Source organism: Neofelis nebulosa, chromosome 18 (genome assembly GCF_028018385.1).
Source record: "Neofelis nebulosa isolate mNeoNeb1 chromosome 18, mNeoNeb1.pri, whole genome shotgun sequence".
Taxonomy (NCBI): Eukaryota; Metazoa; Chordata; class Mammalia; order Carnivora; family Felidae; genus Neofelis; species Neofelis nebulosa.
In genome coordinates, this window is record NC_080799.1 from 33,518,504 (window position 1) to 33,540,658 (window position 22,155).

General features: G+C 39.0%; 1 protein-coding gene across 8 annotated transcripts in view; it reads right to left on the minus strand.

Annotated features, from left to right (window-relative positions):
- Nucleotides 1–22,155, minus strand: part of MRTFB (myocardin related transcription factor B) — a 199,408-nt gene that overhangs the window by 110,350 nt on the left and 66,903 nt on the right. For 5 of the 8 annotated variants that reach the window (XM_058709841.1, XM_058709848.1, XM_058709842.1 and 2 more), the window contains exons 2-3: nucleotides 13,637–13,852; nucleotides 7,320–7,382 (exon numbers count right to left, since the gene is read on the minus strand). In XM_058709841.1, coding sequence (XP_058565824.1) covers nucleotides 7,320–7,382; nucleotides 13,637–13,790 — 217 coding nt within the window. In that variant the 5' untranslated portion in view covers nucleotides 13,791–13,852. The remainder of the gene's footprint in view (nucleotides 1–7,319; nucleotides 7,383–13,636; nucleotides 13,853–22,155) is intronic. The other 3 variants (XM_058709849.1, XM_058709844.1, XM_058709843.1) reach the window with 1 other exon arrangement.

Here is a 22,155-nt window from a genome sequence, read left to right on the forward strand (position 1 = left end):
CACACGTAAGAAGAAAAATGTCATCTTTAGTTATATTTTCTAAATCTTCTATAGGCTGACTCTTTTGCCAAACTGAGTCAAATTCAAATACTGATACAAGGAGACGTTTTCTTAACTTCAACATCCCTGTTCAGAGAAAGTAATATGTAATCATGTCTTTATTAACGAAGGATGGCTTCTGCCAACCCGCGAATCCTTCCCTCCTCGCGGTCGAAGCCCGATGGCCCCATGAAACCCCGAGTACCTATGCCGCTGGCTCTGAGCAAGCCAAGAAGGCCTAGCATGGCACCTTTCTCCATAATCTTGCTCGCCATTCTGCGCTCACAGCAAAAGCTGGAAAGCTGGTCGGCGTGGGAACCCCACTAACAATCAGCCTTGGCCTTTAACCCACAATTTGGTTTCCTTCATTCAGCGACCCACAAGAGGGGAGCAGCCTATGTGCCCAGCACCGTCTGAGTGTCTGGGGGGGCTCCCAACGCAGAGCGGCGCGGCTGCAGCCCTGTCAGAAGGCCAAGGTGCAGGCGTTCGGAGAGGAACATGTCTTCGTGGAAAAGCATGGGCCTTGTGCCGCGTCCCCAGGTCCAGACTCCGGTTTGCAGCTGTGCTGGAAGAACGCGCGCTGCCCTTCACCTGTCACCGCAGGAAACCACACAACTGGACAGAACTCTCTCCTACACTGGGACACAGGCCGTAGAGAACTCCTCCTATGGTAAAGGCAACGACGGCAGTGAGTCTTACAGCCGCCCGAGCTTTCGGCCTGCAGGTAACTTCCAGACTGGGGGCACAGCCCTCAAACAGAGCTGGTCAGGCTTGTGGAATCGATGAGCCAGAGAGGGGAGCTGAAGGGGAAGTTGAGACAGCTGGGAGCCGCCATGCGGATTTCCGAACTGGAGGGACCCGTGCGAGAGCAAGCTGCACAGGAGCGCCCTGAGTCTTGGCTGAGGCCTGAGCTGGATGAGCAGGGCACACAGCTACACAGGGCCGGGCAAGCAACGACCGGGAGCCGGATGCTCGACATGTGTCGAAGTGCACACAAGGTTGGGGTGTTCGAGCTCAAAATGAGCCTGAGCGACACGATCTCCCGGGGGCATTTATGGGGGCATTTGGCAGAGATCCCAAAGGGGGTCAAGGCCTGACAGTTAACGCACCATCCCTGGTGGGAATGCTACCTTACATCTTTCCTAACAATGCTTTAAAAAGGCCTTGAGAGTGACCCGAAAGCTCAGCACTCTTACCAGAGCAAAGTCCCAGCACTTAAGGAAGACAACGCAAAATGCAGCCACTCAGTAGTGTAGCACTCACAAGGTTCCACCCAATGAAAGAATTACCGGACTCTGTGCTAACAGGTAGGAAAACGTGTCTTTAACAGGAGAGAAATTTCTCAGTAAAAACAGACTCAAAAATTGCTGAAAAAATAGAATTAACAGCCATAACTATGTACAAGTATTTAAAATCTTTAAGTTTCTTTATTTCGACAGAGACAGCGCGAGTGGGGGAGGGGCAGAGGGGCAGAGGGGCAGAGAGAGAGAGAGAGAGAGAGAGAGAGAATATGAATTCCAAACAGGCTTCGTCCTGCCAGTGCAGAGCCCCATTAGGGGCATGAACTCATGAAACCGTCAGATCATGACCTGAGCCGAAACTAAAAGTCAGACGCTTAACTGACTGAGCCACCCAGGTGCCCCACTATGTACAAGTATTTAAAGGAAAACATGAATATAATGATGAGAGAAAAAGACAATGTAAAAAAGAACAAAATGGAACTTCCAGAGATAAAAATAAATTAAGATTAATGTTTTATTGGATAGGATTAGCAGCATATTAGACCTTCATTCGGAAAGATCAGTGAACATTTGAAAAAAAAGTAAAGCTAATAGGATGTTGTAAAAATAATAATACACAAAATACTAAAAAAAATTTTTTTTAAAGGCAAAAAAAAAAAAGGAATAAAGGAAGAGTGAACTGACTAGACAAATACAATATATAGCAAAATAATAGATTTTAAATTCAATTGTGGCAGGTGGCCTCTAATGATCCCTGCCTTCTGGTATTTATGGTCTTATATAATCCTTTCCCCTTGAGTAATTTGCTTCTAAACAATAGAATGGGACAATGTTGAGGAAATGTTGGGGGAAGAAAAAAAGATCACTTTGGTCTTGCTAGCACACATCTCTCTTACTGGCTTTGAGAAAGTACGATGCCATACTGGAGAGGCCCATGTGGCAAAGAACAAGGCTCCAGCCAGCATCCAGCATCCAGAGAGGAACTGAGGCCCTTGGTCCAATAGTCCTCAATGGACTGAATCTTGCCAACAACAATATAACTAAGGTTACAAGCAGATCCTTCACCAGTTGAACCTTCAGATGAAACCCCAGCCTTGGCTGACACCTGACTGCAGGCTTATGAGAGACAGAGGTATCCAGCTAAACTGTGCCTGAATTCCTGACCTAAACAAACTAGGAGATAATAAATGCGTCTTGTGTTAAGTTGCTAAGGTATGAAGTACTTTGTTACACAGCTATAGATAACTAATATGCCACATAAATCAATAATGACCTTAAATGTAATCTATCTAAACAGTGCAACTGAAAGACAGAGACTGTCAGACTAGACTAAAAAAAGAAAGATCCAGCTCTATGCTATCTGAAAGAAATCTACTTTAAATCTAAAGGTGCAGATGACTTAAAGGTAAAAGCTGGGTAAGGATGTATCGTGCAATCCGTAAGAAACTCAGGGGGCCTATATTAGTACCAGACAAAGTAGACTTTGGGAAAAGGATCATTACTAAGGATGCAGGTATTTCATAATGTAAAGGGATCAATCCAACAAGAACACATAATAGACCCTCAAAATATGAAAAGGAAAAAATTACTGAAAGGAAAAATAAACAATTCCACAGTATTAGTTGGGGTTTTCAACATACCTCTCTGGGCAATTGACAGAACAAGAGGTAAGAAAATCAGTAAGGATATAGGACTTGAACAATCTTATAAACCAACAGGACCTGACATTTACAGAACATTTCACCCTCAAGGATACATGAAACATTCCTGGTCACTTAAGAGATGTATACATTTTTATGACAGAGTACATGTTACATAGTTTCAATGTAATAGAACAAAAACCAAATTATGTCTAAACCCACTGGATTCTGAAATTCACAGTTTAGGACTAAGTTCTTGGATTTCTTTAAATTTCAATTTTTTTCAATCCTTGCTCAATCTGCTTGGTTTAAGTGTAAATTCTTTTATCTGGAAAATCCTCCAAATTACACTTGGGTGTCCAAATAAAATCTTCAAATTCTTGAAGGTTGTAAACTTTGTTTCTGTTGAGGGTTCAAAAAGCATTCAGCAAGCAATCAAGCAGCTACTCTAACTCTACACACAAGAAAACAAGCACACAATTATACAGGCAGAAATTTCACTAGTTTATCAGCAAGTTATTGAATCAAGTTCCATTGTTTTGAAAGATGAAGAGACCACCTAACTGAAACTGACAGAGACAGAAACATCCATGTCAGAAAAATATATTAGAAAAGTACTACTTTGTCATATTAAGAGTATGTCTAGTTAAATATCACTTTGTTATTCTCGGCTTGAGAAAAACAGTAATATAAGCACATAGATCTTTTTCATCATATACATTTTATACAACAGTCAAGAGCCACAAAATACTTTAGTACATTCAGTAACTACCTGTGACCAGTTACTAAGCACCTTGTTACGTCACTTTTGTTTCCATTTTCTTTTACCAAGGAGACCTCTAAAATATGCTGGGTTTCTAAAAGCTTCCTAGAATGTGATAAAAATGAGGTTTATTTGTACCACTAATATTAAGAGGCTTGGTTGAAATCATATACCAATTATTTCCTGCGTCCCATTTTAAAAGTTGTTTAAAACATATTACAATCCTACACCATAATCAGATATCAAATTACAACAAAGTTCTCATTGTGTAGGATTCATTTGTTAAATACTGAAAACTCTGTACTTTCACCCAAAGGATTAACTCATTAGAAAGAAACGTGCAAAGAAGGAAACAAACCACACAACCCCCGCCCCCCACCACCTCCGACAAACCTGACCCTTCAAATGCAGAACGCTGTTCTGCCCTGGAATTTCATACATGCTCCAGATTGGAGAACCACGAGGCTGGTAGCATTTAAGGCCAACTGTAAACCAAATACATCCCAATTACCCATTTCCTTAGGTTGCTCAGACTCTAAATCTCTTGGCTTCTGGCCCTCTCATTTATTTTTTGCACTATGTTGCTTTTTTTACGAAGTGTATAATACCACACAATAGAATATTTTAAGAGAATTCAGATTAGTTGAAAAACTTCTAGACCCGCCCCCCTTCTAAATGACCTTAAAGCATCATCTAAACAACTGCCATCACACCAAGATTTCACAGAAGAATATTCTACAACACTAAAACTGTTTGTTCTCACATATGCCAAAGGTCATTATGAAACATGTCATTGTATACATACGTGTTTATTTTTTAAAAGGTCATTCCCGAATTTAGTCAATTTCTTTGCTAGATAATTGGGTTCTTAATGAAAAAAAAATTAGTTGCGAGATGTGATTACGACATAGATTTCCAGGAATCAAAAGGAAAAAGAAAAAATTTAAAAGTCAACTCAGAGCAAGAAATCTCTTTAAACAAATGACTGTTTTACTACCTCAAAATACCACAAGTCTTCTGTGTAATACTTATCATATACATCAAATGCCTTAAAAGCGTCTGAGCAACCATATCTACTATGCTAATCTCTCCAGAGTAAGTACATAAGAAGGAGAAAGATCTATAAATCAGTCCTTGATGACAGAGGGTTTGTTTAGGAGTTTACCAACTGGAATGGCCCTGCTGGAATTCCTTCAAGCAGCCTGTGAAAATGTCAGAACGGAGTCTGTTTTGGAGGTCATGGTCCCTAGAGAGCTCTGAGTTTTGGCCTGTTTGTCTTTTCACATGCTTTAATATTTGAAAATCATTCCTTGCAGACACTGACTGATGCCCAGGGAATGCTAGGATTGTGGGAACTGGCAGTACCAACAAGACAGACAAACTCCATGGGAAATCAGTGCCTACTGCACTTGCCCTCTGAGCTCTCATCAGATAAGCTGCTCGTCAAGTGTTGTGAAGGTACATGGAGAGACATTAAGAAACTGCATGTCATTTTGGTATCTTTAAAAAGAAATACTTGTGGAAAACGGGCGCAGAAATGACTGGGACTATTGAAAGAGACACTAAAAGCTATAAAAAAAAACAAACCCATGGTGGAATCCTGAAAACTATATTCACTTAATATGAAGTGGAATACAGCACGGCAGTTGAAAATTCACAAATAACGTTCGACTCCCCCAAAACTTAAGTGCCTACCGTTGACCTAAGACATCAACAGGTAACACACATTCATATGTTGTATGTGTTACATGCCGTACTCTTACAATAAATCCAGAGGAAAAGATGTGATTGAGAAAATCACGAAGAGGAGAAAATACACTTACGGCACTATACTAGCTATCAGAAACCACCTGCCTATGTGGGGACCCGTGCAGTTCAAACCCATGTTCTTGAAGGACCAACTGTACTACATTCTCAAAACATACGTAACAATAACAAACAGTCGTAAGGTGCTACTTACTTGCCCTTGTTGTTCTGAACACTTCACTTACGTGAACTCATTTAAACTTCCTAGCAACTCTGTGAAGCAGGTCACAGTAGGGTCCCCATTTTGCAAATGAGGAGACCGAGGCAAGGGGAGGATAACTAATTTGTCTAAGTTCAGTGGTGGTGTGGCCAGGATCTAGACTCAGACCACCACAGCCAGTGGTGGTGCGGCCAGGATCTAGGCTCAGACAGGCTGGCTCCAGAGTTGGTGCTCTTAACCACTGTGCATACTGCCTCTTTCGTGGTATTTTTACGTCAGGCAGGCAGTGCTGGGTACCTATTCCATGTACTGTATTTTATGATGTACCAGGTACACGCCAGTTTGTACAAGAGCTCTAGTATTTTAAGCCTCTCAGCGATTTATGAGGTACATCTAACATGATTCCTATTCACGGATGAAAGACACAGACTTTGTGTCTGACACCACACAGCTAGTACAAGAGAGCGGGCTCTATGCTTGGCTCCACAGCCCTCTTTACTTTTTATTTTATTTTTTCACAGCCCTCTTCCTTAAAACTAGGTTCTTCTTCCTCTCTGTTATCTGCAAGAATCGTCTCCGAGTTACTTTTCTGTATATAGTTGAAGATTCGGCTTTCAAAGATCTACGTGTCCAACAGTTTTATGAGAACGCACTACACTACACTGTGAACTGCCAACGTTGTACTAGAGGATTAAAATCTAAGAACTATTCTAGGGTAGGAGACACAGTGATCATTCAGTAAATGTTTTCTAATAGTAAAAGAGTCCCTACTTCCACTCCTGAAATGCCAATTTTTAGGCTATTTTGGAGAGCTGAGTATTCCATATGGCAAACTTTCCCTTGTATATACTGCATGCTGGTGCTTTCGTCAAACGGTTCAGTCAACACACTTCCTCACTGCTATGTTGGGATCATGGCTTCTGTCAAAGAGGGTTTCTTATCTTGAAGCTATGAACCTCAAATCTTCAGACAGTACTGACAAATTCTAGTATGTTACTTTTTTAACTAGCCCACAAGAACCAAAGGCAAGTTGTTGATCAGACTTTCTGCTTTTCTTGTTATATCTTCATTAAACATAGAGATCATGTATCAAAAATTTAAGTTTTGTGAAACAGACACCCAACTATTAGCATTTCCTTGATGCAAACAACCACAAAGATGACCAGAATAGAACATGAATAATTTGGACTTTAAACAAAGCTAAAAAATTGTCTTTGGATAGTCTGATGCTTACTATAAAAATGTTAACACATACCTGCCAACCCTTAAATACCATGAATAGGAAGATACTGCATGTCCTAAATTAGATTAAAAAAAAATTTTTTTAGGACAACACAATTGAGTCAATTTGTCTTTCTTTTTAAATATGGGGGAAAGTCTGACTAATTGGGCGAGCTGGCATGTATGCTTAATAATACACCTTGAGGAATGGGATACACAGCGACATCATTAACTTGTATCTATGGAAAATTCCACCTGCTGAGACGGAAGTCATCTTCCATTCTTCCTGGTTCTGCTGCCCAATGAACAGCACGGGCAAGGGTGACAATGAGATATAAGAGCACATGATGCCATGAGGAAGGGCAGCCAGAGAAGGACACACGGGCTGAAAGCTACCACACAGGTACTACAACGGGCACACTGGGACACAGAGCGCTTCTGAGACTTACCCATGCTCACAGACTGAGTCAGCAGAGGACACTGGAGTCCTGACTCCCAAAAGACTACACTTCCTGTTAATAACAGTGAGGGCAGCAGGTGAGGGTAGCCAACAGCAGGGGTTAATTTTAAGGAGTTAGAAAAACACTGGGTATGGTATTTGCTAATTAGGGTGATAATTAACTAAAACCCAAAGAGAAAATTCCAATATGTCTGGTATTCCAACATATTTGTCTTGCTGGTTTCTGTCTCAAAAGTGCTTTATTACTGATATCTTAAAATAAAATAACAAAGGCTGAAAAAAAATCACGACCACTTTTCCCCACTCTATTCCCTATACTTAACAGCTCTTTCAAAAGAGTCACAGTAGACAGCAGGTATCCAGTATCTATCCTCTCTCTTCCCTTTTAGCTAAAAGAGGTCACACTGTAGTTGGCTTAGGGGGAGCACCCAGGCACAAAGAGCCCCTACTTAATTTTAATGAAGTCTTTTGGCCTCGCACAGGGTCTGATTATAAACCAACTATTTAATTCCAAGTACCTTGAAAGGTCTAAGTAACTAGGGTACTGTAGTTGAGTAGTCTTTATTAACTAATCATTTACATTGTATAGGTAATTAAAATTACCCTCTGACGGACAAGAAAGCCTGTTTCTTAATAAATTGTGTCAGTTTATTTGCTGATCCAGTGCTTAATGTAAGTCATATGGTAGACTCTAGTTTTATGAAAATTATCTCAAATAATCTATATATGAAATAATGCACTTTTAGGACTCTCGTAACTTTAGAAAATCCTTATAAAAATTTCAGGCAAACATTTTAATAATTTTAAGATAATGCTAGATTGAACTGATAATTACTATTAAGTTCTAAATCTTACTTTTAATAAATACATTAACTGTCAACACTCGAAGGGCATGTTTGCAAGAGGACACAATATAAAGACTGGATAAATAACTCAAAATGGGGCTTCGCTCGTGCTGAACTGGGGCCTGCCATCTTGCTGATGCACTTCCGAAACCGCAAGCTCCATCCACCCGGTCAGCAGTGACTCAGTAGGCCTCTGCTAGTGCTCTGACCCTGCCAGCTGCAGATGGGCGTGTGTGAGATTAAGGCCCAGCCCCCTCCCTCCACCCGCACACTGCTTGGGTGTGTTAGGCAATGCGCTAAAGCCAGCTAAGTCCTCAGTAACAAGAAGCCCAGAGTAGAAAAAAAGGTGATGGACAGGGTTATAGGTGCTCATTTACACTGTGAAACAAAGCATGCTGTTTAATAGGAGACTTTGTAAAGAGCGCTGCGAAAGAGAGTACCTCACCTTTAAGCTACTTATATGACTTTGTTTTCATGGTGAAAGGTTCAAGAGATTGTCATAGACAAAACATACGAAAACCACCTTAATTAATCAAGAATTTCTTTTACGGTGGCCAGGGGGCTCAGAATTGGCTTTTAAACTTTATAACTGTGTTAAGTATTTACCTGTAAAGGCTAATCTCAGAAATCTATTAGAAACTAAGGAAAATTAATTAAGGAAATTATACCTATTTCTGTTCTCAGTCTAAATACTCTTAAGTAACATCCAAAGCAGAAAAGGAAATTATCTAAATGTATCAGACTGTTTATTAATATCACTGAGAATTTTAAATATTTAAGGTCCTAAAGATGTTAACAGTAAAGCCAAGGACAAGAGAATTTTACAGAATCGTACTTGTTTCGATTACCTCCAGTTAAACAAAGGGAAAGCAAGAATCCTAGAGTTACATGTTTTGGTTATTTAGCATCTACTTATTTCCTTCCCACTTACGACACTCTGAGAATCTTACGTCTGGCTGTCTGCTCCAGAGAAAAACAGAAATATTCTCCCTTTTCCTCACCAATCTCCAGATGGCCACCCCATCTCATGTATACTCTTAAGGAACAGGGTTCTGGTCCAGACAAATGCTCACCACCTTTGTGCATTTCCAAACACCTAGAGTGACAGTAAACCTAACAGGTTAATGAGGAATGAGGAAATGTTGCATGAAGAAAAGATCAGCTTTGAACAAATACCATTTATTTTCTATAGTACAAGGCAAGCAATTTTCTTTAGCCGAGTTCCACGGCAAGGCAAAGTTATCTGTGTGCAAATGTATTGATACCTGTATTGAATCTAATGCAAAGAACTACCTTGTGTTCCCTCGTGTGCAACAAACTTTTGAATGAACTATTTTCTCTTTAGTATAATCATTCAAGAGCAGAACAAGAGATGGTCTAAAACTGTCCATTGTGATAAATTTAATGGACGGAAAATCTTAGGGAAAAAAACTCAAAACGGGACCATGAAATCAAAAACCCAACGAGTGTGGTAACTAGAAGCGTCAAAGTTTAAAATAAGAATGACAAAGTCTCCTCTTCACTGAGGCCTAAAACACGCTGTTCCCAAGTAAATACAGTTTCAATAAGTCTGCTAATAAACGGAAGAGAAAGTAGCAGACACTATTTTTCCACCTACTCCATACTACTGACAGCCGGCCTGGGGCGTTACCTGTGGCCATGTGAACACGACTGGACTGTGCCTCATTTTCAGAGCTGTCCCAACTGTTAAAATACCAAACTGTTGTGCAAAAGGGGAATCTATGTCAACTTATCTGCTTTATTGTCAATGCTGGGAGTGACTCAAAAGCTTACATTCACCAACCAGCACACTTCTCGGTCTTGCAAATGACCTCGGGAACCAAAGCCTTCCTGCTGTGATCTCCCCTAGTCCGGGGCACAACGCAGAGGGCTGGAGCTCTTGGAGGCATGTCGATTCCATCTACTTCGCCTTTCCCTGCCTTTACGAAGCTGTATTCAACTTACAGCATCTGAGCTTTTCCCACGTGAACAATAAAAAACAACTAACTGTCCCTCGGACTGATTTCCCCTTTACTGCCAGTGTTTGCCATCTGAAGGAACGTTAATACTGTGTAAAACATCAAAACAAATCTCAAGTTCTCTGTGTGTGCGCTGTTTCAGTAAAAGTGTGTCATTTATGTGTTCTGTATATCCACATTTCTTTTAGGAAAAACTCACTTCTTGGGAAGAATTAATGGCCTAATTGGTGGCCTTACTTTGGAGGTGCCTCCGGCCACACGTTCAGGGGTAAAGAACAGCCCCACTTATCTTTCACATGTGCTACAGTAGTAGGAATGTTCTGCTCTGCCACTACATTGCCAACATAAGTATCAGTCAAAACTACGGGAGGATCCTGGAGTCATTACTTAGATGTCAACTTCTCTCTCATTAAGTTTATTTATAAACTATTTGGTGACATGATCCTTCTACACACTGACCCAAATTGAAGTGTCTTCATTTTGCCCCCAACTAGAAAGGGAAATAATTCAAACAAGTGAAATTCAAATGCTTAGGGCTAACAATGAAACACAATCACAAGAAAATACCTAAATCGGACTATTTCATAATACTCTGAAGAGTTTTTTGTATTAATTAATTTCGAGGCTAAGATTCACATTTTGTATATGATATAATCTAAACAGGGCACTAAGAAGACTTAAAAATGAAGCATAAACATGAAAAAATCAGTAGGGTAAGAAAGTTATGCTTCTTCTAATTCCATAATTGCTTGATGTGATTCCACTTGACTCATATAACTATCAAAAATGTAGATTTCTGATAGCTATACAAAGGATTCCATGTATGCCTTGGAATATATATGTAAATCAAGCTAATATATCATAAGCCTGACATTAGAGTATATGCCTGAATATAAGGTAAGCTTTTTAACTGCGTGAAGTCACTTATTAAAAAAGAAGAGATTGGGGGGTGGGAGGGAGGGGAAAGTGGGTGATGGGCACTGAGGAGGGCACCTGTTGGGATGAGCACTGGGTTTTGTATGGAAACCAATTTGACAATAAATTTCATATTAAAAAAAAAAAAGAAGAGACTGTCTGCTATTTGAGTCTTTACATAGCATTTCATAAGATATTCTTTCATTTACTCAATATTGAACAAAAAAAGTACTTGAGGAAAACATCTGCTTAAAAATTAACTTCATTTAAAGCTAGTTTTAGGATGTTTATAAAAATATCTTAGTAGAATCATAAACGGGGGGGGGGGAGGGGGCGGAGAAGGCCAACACATTAATTATTCCTAGGTTATAACCTTAAAATCGGAGGTACTAAGTGTTGTTGCAAAGAACAGTTTCAAAAACTCATTTTAAAAAAGTAGTCAAATACAATTCTGTCAGAAAGGATACAAATGACAATAGTGAATTCCAGGAAAGGAATCATGTAGCTCAGGGGAAAGACTGGGAAGTGACTTTCTCTTCACTGTGTACCCATTGGTACCCTGTACATTTTAAGCCAGTGAATACGTTATGTACTCACAGAAAACAGATAATTACATTCTAAAACAGGAACTGAAGCCCCATAAAATGTTATAACCAATCACAAATCACAAGAGTGATTATGCTATAGAGATTATGAGTATATGACAATACACCACATACACACACACACCATTTTGTCAATGGTACTTGTGGTTTAGACAGAAAATCTGTGGTATCAGGTCATACATATACTCAAAAGCTGCTGTAACTCAGACGAAAGAGACAGTAGTGAAGACGCACCGTGGATTTTAGCACTAGGTGCATGATGCCAAGGGGTTCTGCTGATGATGAGGAAAAAAAAAAAAGCATTTCCCCCAAAGATTCATGGATAGAGTCTGAGCCAGATGGTTCTATGAAATATTAGTGTGAATGAAGGAAACCTTCTATATTATTGCACTGCATCATAAAAATATGATTTTAATTATGGACACGTAACTAAATTAAAAAATTAAAATTCTTACCATTTACTCCACTTCCCAAAAGTTTATAAGGGGAGGCTACTTAATATTTGGGCTTAGCTTACATTCAGGCATACATATTCAAGGCAACATTCTTGCAAGAGAACATGGTGCGCTGTGTCAAGCCGATCACGAAGTACAGATTTGCCCGATACATTTCCCTACCATTTTCCTGACTAATTGTGTGTTATTGCAATTTCATACCAGTGCAACTCATTTTTTGAGGATAAGAATCTGAACACTATCCAGGCCCAAATGTGCAGTGTGAACCTGATCGCATTTGGTCATGCTTCAGTAAATGTGGTCATACTCTCCAAGCCACTGTCTTAAGAAAAATGGAAGATTCTAAAGCCACTGCTCAACGACAGCCTCCTGAAGGGCCTGACAGCACCTGAGCCGGAATGCTGCTTTTCACCACTCACAGTGGACAAGGGTTATGCCCAAGAACAAGTACCAGAAGCCTTATTTGAAGGGAGAATAAATACACTCCAAACACATGTACTAAAGAACTAAGAATCATAACATACATCTTTTCTCCACTTTCCTGAAGACGGTGAGGCCAATAATGAAAAGGCCTGGTTAGGACTCAGAACCCAGAAAAACAGTAACCAGGTACAAAAGGAAGTGTTTTACAAGGGAACGGTTTTATTTCCTCAGGCTTTTAAATCTACAATTTTTAAAAACTATTATTTGTAAATGTAAAACTCATCAGAACGGTGGAAAGCATAAGAAATTCAGCTGTAATTCTTAATGTGGCCCTTTTAATATAAGTGCTTGATGTGTTTATAAATTCTAACATTTTGTTAGTTTTTATGTTTTAAGTATTAAAAATAAGTGTCTATTGTCTATCCTTACTCATTTACATTAAAAATGGACAGTATTATGTTTTCCAGAGAGGATGGGAAGCCTTTGTGATCAATGAAAATTTCCTGAACAGATACCAAATGGATAGAAAATATTCATTTTGTATACAACAAAAGGCAGAGAATGACAACATGGTCATATCCTATAACGATTAATAGAAAAACACTCAAACAAAAAATTCTTGCTTTCTTGGTAATCATTAGGATAGCTTAAATTTTATCAATCTTGAAATTAAGGTGCAACACACTGGAGATGGGAAAAATGGGAGGAGAATCTAGCCAAATCCACAGTCAACCTTCCCTAGGATCAGTGCAGGAAGCTACTCTCCAGTATCTTCTAGCTTGAAATCTGCTGGTACTAAAATGGTTGAATCTAAAGCTTGTTTCCAAGGAGAATACTGCTACCAGACACTTATTGGGGAAATAAATGAAAGAACTGGATGGAAAGTGAAATTCTGCCTGTTACTCAAAACCAGCCAATAGCCCCACAAGGCTCTCCCCGCCATGACAGCCTGCCCAGGGTAACTGACAAAAAAAAAAAAAAAGAAAAGAAAAAAAGAAAAATTACTACCAAACAGGAATCAATTGGACTCATGAAGGGGTGAGTCTTTAAATCCAGCTCCCACCACACATGCTGAAGAGCTCACCGTTCTTCCTCTCGTTCAGCGGGGGCAGGTGCTGGCTGGGCTGCAGGGACAGCTCCTGGAATTCATGGGCAACAGCTTCGCTTTGAGGACTTGGGGCAAGATGGGCTAACGGCCCCACTTCATCCTCCGCGTCCAGTGCCCCTGGGGGATCCATCGTGCTCCAGCCACCGGCAAAAGGTGTACGAGACCTCTCTTAAATGCGGCCTGCTGAAGAGACTGTCAAATTAAAAACGTGTAAGTAGATAGTACATTTATTTTGCTCCAATTTACACAAAAATATTAAAATGGAAACCCTGGGTTCTAGTTCATCTTCACTGCTGTGTAGCAAGTGCCAATTCGTTTACTCTCTCTGGATCTTGGTTCTTTGTCCCAACACACAGGAATAAAAGACTAAAAACAGCATTTACCAGGTAAATACAAGTTGAAAAGTATTTTAATTTTTTGTGCTATGGATTAAAAGTTACAGTTACTGATGTCATTAAAGATTTTAATGCACCCTACAATAAGATAAAAGTCAACTAATGATGATGGGACAAAAAAGCAGTCTAGCTTGAAAATCTGTCTTAACTCCTATGAATCAAAACTTTACATTAAGTCAACATTCACAGCAACCAGCAATGTCTTGGAGGAGGGCTCCTCCCTCGACAGGGAATAGAACTCTTAGCTGCACCAAAATGGACATGCAGTTCACGACAAAGAAACCAACCTTTACTTCAAGCCACTGGGATTTAGGACTATTTATTATCACAGCATAACTGGTCCATTCTGATTGAAACAGAAATCAGCAAGAGAAATACCAAAGACATAACCAAACCATAAATACGTGACACGGGCTTAGGAGCTGAACAGTGGGCAGCAAGAAAACGGTTACAGAAAGCCAAAAGCTAAAAGGATGGCCATCCACACTGGGCAGGGGAGAAACATTTCATAAGACTGCTATCTGCTCAGCAACATTCTGGACCACAGTTCGTTGATGCCTTCGCCTACTGATGGACATCTGAGTTGTTTCCAGTTTCTGCCAGAAATAAAAATGCTATGAACATTCTTGTCCAAGTATATATAGGAATATAAGCTTTCACTTGTCTTGGGTAAATACCTAGGAGTAAGTGGACCATAAGGCAACAAAGGCGTGTTTAAATTTTAAAGAAACGAACAAAGGATTTTCCAAAGTGTTTCCACCATTCTTATTAGCAGTGAATCAGAATTCCAGTTGTTCTACAACCTCACCAACACTTATGGTCAATCTTTTTCATTTTAATTATTTTAGTGGGTGTGAAATGGTAACTTAGTGTGGTCTCACTTAGTTATTTTATTAAATTATACTTGAGGTATTATATTATATTATATTATATTATATTATATTATATTATATTAGTTTCAGGTGAATAAGAGTGATTTGATATTTTTATCTTATTTTTTTATGTTTATTTATTCTGAGAGAAGAGAGAGAGAGGAAGAGTGAGTGCGGGAGGCACAGAGATAGAGGCGGAGAGAGGATCCGGAGCAGCTTCCCCACTGTCAGCACAGAGCCCAATGCAGGGATCAATCTCACAAACCATGAGATCATGACCTGAGCTGAAATCAGAGTCAGATGCTTAACCGACTGAGGCATCCAAGTACTCCGGTCCTTTTTTAATAAACAGGGCCCAACACAGGGCTCAAACCCACCAACTGTGAGATCACGACCTGAGCCAAAGTCAAGAGTCAGACTGAGCCACACAGGTGCCCTGATATTTTTACATATCGCAAAACGATCACCATAATAGGTCTAGATACCATCTGTCACCATACAAAATCATTACGATATTACTGACTATATCTCCTGTGCTGTATACAACATGAGACTTATTTTATAATTCTTTACCTCTTAATTCCCTTCACCTATTTTGTCGGTTCCGTCTCCCAACCACCAGTTTGTTCTTTTTATCTATGAGTCTGTTTCTGTTTTGTTTGTTCATTTTGGTTTTTTTAGATTTCCCATATAAGTCAAATCATACAGTGTTTGCTTTTCTCTGACTTATTTCACTTAGCATGATATCCTTGAAGTCCAACCATGTTGTCACAAATGGCAAGATTTCATTCTTTTTGTAGCTGAGTAGTATTAGTGTGTGTAATATTCCAGTAATATTCCACTGTGTACACACACACACCCGCCACAGCTTCTCTGTCCATTTATTATCTATTGATGGACACTTGGGTTACATCTATGTCCTGGCTATTGTAAATAAGCATAAAGGTAGTACAGCTTTTAACTGTTCTTTTCGTTTTCTTCAAATACCCAGAAGTGGAATTCCTAGATCACATAGTAATTCTATTTATAATTTTTTGAGGAACCTCCAAATTGTTTCCATAGTGGCTGCACTAATTTACATTCCTACCAAGAGCGCACAAGGGTTTCCTTTTCCTCACATCCTCAGCAACACGTGTTATTTCTTGTCTTTTTGATAATAGCCATTCTGATTGGTATGACGTAGCACCTCACTGCTTTTGATTTACATATCTGTGATGATTAGTGATGTTCAGCATGTTTTCATGTGCTTGTCGGCCATCTGTATGCTGTCTTTGGAAAAATATCTATTCAAGTCCTCTGTCGGTTTTTTAATTGGGTTGTTTTGCTGTTGTTGTTATGATTTGTGACATATGGTTGTTGATGTATTTTGGATATCAACTCATCAGATATATGGTTTGCAATCATCTTCTTGCATTCAGTAGGCCGCATTTTCATTTTGTTAATGGTTTCCTTCACCCTGCAAAAGCTTTTTAGCTGATGTGGTTCCAGTTGTTTATTTCTGGTTTTGATACCCGTGCTTGAGGAGACGTATCCCAAAAAACATTGCTAAGAATGATGTCTTACTGCCTTTGCTTTGTCTAGGAGTTTTAAGGTTTCAGGTCTTAATCCATTTCGAGTTTATTTTTGTGCATGGTGTAAGAAAGCAGTCCACAATTTCATTCTTTTGCATGTAGCTGTCCAATTTTCCTAACACCACTTATTGAAAAGATGGTCATCTCCCCATTGTATGTTCTTGCCTCATTTGTCATAAGTTACTTGACCTCATAGGTGTGGGTTTATTTCTGGGCTCTCCATTCTGTTCCACTGATCTATGTGTCTGTTCTCGTGCAAGTGCCATATTGTTTTGATTACTATAGCTTTTCAGTACAGTTTCAAATTTCAGAGCATGATACCTCAAACTTTGTTCTTCTTTCCCAAGCCTGCTTTGGCTATTTTGGGTCTTTTGTGGTTCTGTGCAAATTTTAGGAGTTGTTCCACTTCTGTGGAAAAACATTAACTCTACCAACCCAAAAGCACAGCATATCTTTTCATTTATTTATGTTATCTTCAATTTCTTTCATCAGTGTTTTATAGTTTTCAGAGTATAGGTCTTTCACTTTCTTGGTTAAATTTATTTCTAGGTATTTTATTGTTTTTGATGCAAGTGTAATTGAGATTGTCTTAATTTCTCTTTCCAAAAATTCATTATTAGTATGCAGAAATGCAACAAATTTCTGTGTATTAATTTTGTATCCTGTAACTTTACTGAATTCATTTATTAGCTCTAGTAGGTTTTTGGTGGACTCTTTAAGGTTTTCTGTATATGGGATCATGTTGCCTGCAAATAGTAACAGCTTTACTTCTTCTTTTCCAATTTGGATGTTTTTATTTCTTTTTCTTGTCTGATGGCTGTGGCTAGGATTTTGAATACTACGTTGGATAAAACTGTCAAGAGTGGGAATCCTTGTCTCGTTTCTGATTCTTAGAGAAAAAACTTTGCATCTTTTCATCCACTGAGTATGTTAGCTGTTTGTCTGTCATAAATGACCTTTATTGAGTACAGGCCCTCCCTACCCGCTAGAGAGTTTTTATCATAAATGGATACTGAATTTTGTCAAATATTTTTGCTGTACTTGTTGAGATGATAATATATATTTTTAATGTTTATTTATTCTGAGAGAGAGAGAGAGAGTGCTAGCACAAGCAGGGGAAGAGCAGAAAGAGAAACCCAAGCAAGGTCTGTGCTGTGAGTGCAGAGCGCAATGTGAGGCTCACTCCCACGAATCATGAGATCATGACCTGAGCCGAAATCAAGAGGTGGACGTTTAACTGACTGAGCCATCCAGGCGCCCTGAGATTATATAATTTTTATTCTTCATTTTATTAATGCGTTGTATCATGTTGATTGATTTGCAGACGTTAAACCATCTTTATATCCCTGGAATGAATTCCATTTGATTCCAGTGTATGATCTCTTTCAATGTTTTTGATGAGTTCAGTTTGCTAATATTTTGCTGATAATTTTGGCATCTGTGTTTATTAGGGATGTTGGCCTGTAATTTTCTTTTTTATAATGGTGTCTTTGTCTGGTTTTGGTATCAGAGTAATGCCGGCCTTGTAAAATAAATTTGGAAGTATTTCTTCATCTTCAATTTTTCATTATAATTTCTGGGATAGTTTAAATGTTTGGTAGAATTCACCTGTGAAGCCATCTGCACTTGGACTTTTGTTTGTAGTGTTTTGATTACTGATTCAAATTTCATCTTAATAATTGGTCTATTCAGATTTTCTGTATCTTCATGATTCAATCTTAGAAGACTCCATGTTTCCAGGAATTTATCCATTTCTTCTAGACTAATCTGTCAGCATATAACTGTACACAGTATTTACTTATGATCCCTAGTATTTCTGTGGTATAGGTTGCAATTTCTTCTTTTTCATTTCTGATTTTATTTATTTGGGCCATCCTCTATTTTTTCTTGAGGAGTCTGGCTAAAGGTTTGTTGATTTTGTTTATCTTTTCAAAGAACTAGCTCTTAGTTTCATTAAACTTTTCACACGCGTGTGGATGTATTTCATTCCCCCACTATCACTCTGATCGGTATTATTTCCTTCCTTCTATTAACTTTGGGCTTCTTTTTCTAGTTCCTTTAAATGTAAAGTTAGATTGTTTATTTGATATTTTTCTTGTTTCTTTTTAAAAAAAAATTTTTTTTAACATTTATTTATTTTTGAGACAGAGAGAGACAGAGCATGAACGGGGGAGGGTCAGAGAGAGAGGGAGACACAGAATCGGAAGCAGGCTCCAGGCTCTGGGCCATCAGCCCAGAGCCCGACGCGGGGCTCAAACTCACGGACCGCGAGATCGTGACCTGAGCCGAAGTCGGACGCTCAACCGACTGAGCCACCCAGGCGCCCCTTTCTTGTTTCTTGAGGTAGGCTTGTATCAGTATACAAGTCCCTCTTAGAACTGTTTTTGCTGCACCCCAAAGAGTTTGGAATACTGTGTTCCCATTTTCATTTGTCTACAGGTATTTTTTTGATTTCCTCATTGACCTATTGGTTATTTAACAGCATGTTGTTTAGTCTCCATGTGTTTGTGTTTTTTTTTCCAGTTTTCTTCACATAACTGACTTCTAGTTTCATGCCACTGTGGTTGGAAAAGATACTTGATAGGATTTCAATCTTCTTAACTTTACTGAGACTTGTTGTGTAGCTTAACATGTGATCTATCCTGGAGAATGTTCCATGTGTACTTCAAAAGAATGTGTATTTAGGTTTTGGAAGGAATGTTTTGCATGTATCTATTAAGCCCATCTGGTCTAATGCGTCACTTAGGGCCACTTTTTCCTTAATGCTTTTCTGTCTGGATGATCTATCCACTGATAAAAGAGGTATTAAAGACCCCTACTACTGATTACAGAATGCATTTGTGATGAGCACTGAGTGATGTATGGAAGTGCTGCATCACTATATTGTATACCTGAACTAATACAACACTGCATTTTAACTACAAATAAAATAAAAAATTAAAAAGAAAAAAATAAAGTTCTCTGCTATTACTGTATTGCTATTTCTTCTTTTATTTCTGTTAATATTTGATTTATATATTTAGGTCCTCCTATATTGGGTCCATACATTTTTACAAATGTAATATCCTCTTGTTGGATTTACTTCTTTATCACTATGTGATACCCTTCTTTGTCTTTTCTTACAGTCTTTGTTTTAAAGTCTATTTTGTCTGATATAACTATAGCTACTCCATTTCATTTCCATTTGCATGGTATGTATCTTTTTCTAACCCTTTATTTTCAGTCTGTGTATGTCTTTACATTTGAAGTGGGTCTCCTATTGGCAATATATAGAAAATTCCTGTTCTTTCTTATCTATTCAGCCACCCTATGTCTTTTGACTGGTGCATTTAGACCACTTACATTTAAAGCAATTATTACTAAGTATGTTCTTACTGTCATTTTGTTGTTTTCTGGTTGTTTCTGAAGTTCCTCTCTGTTCTTTTTTTCTTCTCTCCCTCCTCCCTGTGCTTTATTTTCTTTATGTGGTTTTATTCCTTTATCCTTTTGTGTATTTGTGTTTCTTCTTTGTGGTTACAAGATTTACACACATCTTATGTATACACAGTCTCTCTTAAGTTGATAATAATTTTAATTGCATTCCAAAGCTTTGTAATTTTAGTTCCCACTCTATGTTTTATATATTTGATATCACATTTTACATTTTTATTTTACATATTCCTTAACTAATTATTGTAATTTTAATTAAACTACTGTTGTCTTTTACCTTTCATACTTGCTTTTCTAAGTGGCTGATCTACTACCTTTATTATTTATTTACCTTTTCTGGTAGGATTTTTACTTTTATACATTTTCTTATTATTAATTAGTGACTTTGCTTCAGAATTTAGAGAAGTCCCTTTAACATTTCCTACAAGCTTGGTTTAGTGGTGATGAATTCCTTTAGGTTTCCCTTTTCTGCAATACTCCCAATCGCTCCTTCTTGGTTGGCAGTTTTTTCTTTTCAGTACTTTGAACGTCTCATGTCACTCACTTAGGGCCTGTAAAGTTTCTGGTGAAAAATCTGCTGATAGCCTTATGGGGTTTCCCTTGGATGTAAGATGTTGCTTTTTCTCTTGCTGTCTTTAAGATTCTCTCTATCCTTAACTTTCACCACGTTAATTATAATGTGCGCCGGTTATTTTTCTTTTTGGTTTCATCTTATCTGGAACTCTGTGGAATTCCTGGACCTAGCTATTTGCTTCCATCCCCAGACTAAGGACGTTTTCACCCATTATTTCTTCAAATAATTTGTTTAGTCTTTTCTCTTTCTTCTCCTTCTAGAACCCTTATAGTGTGAGTGTTAGTAGGCATGAGGTTGTCTCAGAGATCCATTAAGGTATCCTTACTTTTTAAAATTCTTTTCTTAATTTTGCTGCTCTGTCTGGATGTTTTCCAACGCTTTGTCTTCCAGTTCACACAGTCGTACTTCTATTTCATCTACTCTGGTGTTGAACAACTCTGGTATATTTTTTCAGTTCTACTATAACTTCTGTTTGGTAGTTTCTCGTATTTTCTATTTATTTGTTGACATTTTCTCTGTGTTCATACCCTCTTCTGAGATCAGTGAGCATCTCTATGACCATTACTTTGAACTCTTTCTCAGGCAGGTTACTTATCTCTATCTCTGTTCTATTAAGGTCTCTTTCTGGGGATTTGCCTTGTTCTTTGGTTTGGAACATATCCCTCTGTTTCCTTATTTTGCCTGTCTCTCTGTCTATATGCATTAAGCAAAACAGTTACCTTCCTGAGTACTCAAAGATTGGTCTTGTGCAGGAGCTTTCCTGTGTGGCCCAGATGCACAATCTCCCCTGGCTACCAGAATCAGGCACTCTGTGTGTGTCTCTTGCATGGGTTGTGAGTGCCTGCCATTGTTTTAGGGATGTGGCTGCTGTGTGTGAAGGGTGGGGCTCAGGGCACTCACCCGGCCTGGTTGCCCTGGTTGTCCCAATTGTGGTTCTAGCACTGCACAGGGAAAGAGGGGTTTGAGTTGCTTGTTCTTCCTGGTTGTGGCTTTGGTCATTGTGTGAGGTGGGTGGGGGCTCAGGGAGCTCACCCAATCCTGTTGCTGCTAAGATGCTGAGCAGGGTGGGTGGGGCATGGGGCACTTGCCCAGGCCAGTTACAACATGGGGTGGCGAAGAGCATACCCTCTGGTGCTAGGAAGCTAGAGAGAGGGCACCAAAAATAGCACCAGTCAGCTCAGTCACCAGCAAGTTAGGATGAGATTACAAAAATGGCATCTACCAGTACTTCTGTCCCCAGATAAAGTTCCTGCAAATTCCTGCCTCTCCAACAGCTGCTTTTAAATTAGTAAAGGGGTGTCCCTCATTTAAGGTCTAGATGCTTTTCAACCTGTTGCTTTTGTGCTGGATCTCAGAGGGAATGGGTTTGTATACAAGCCCTTTAAGAAAGGGATCTCCATTCCCTAAAATTCTATGATTCTCCTGGTCTTAATTCCCATTGATTTTCAAACACAGACATTTTGGGGGCTCATCTTTCTGGTACTAGTTCCCAGGGTTGGCATATCCAGTGTGAGGCACAATCCTTCAATTCTTTGAGGGAGTATTCCATATTTGAGAAATCCCTCCTGCTGTGGTCACCCTGTCTGACTGCCTCTCCTACCCTTGTTGATGCGTCTTTTACCTTTTGTTGTGGAGGCCACTGTCTATCTTATTC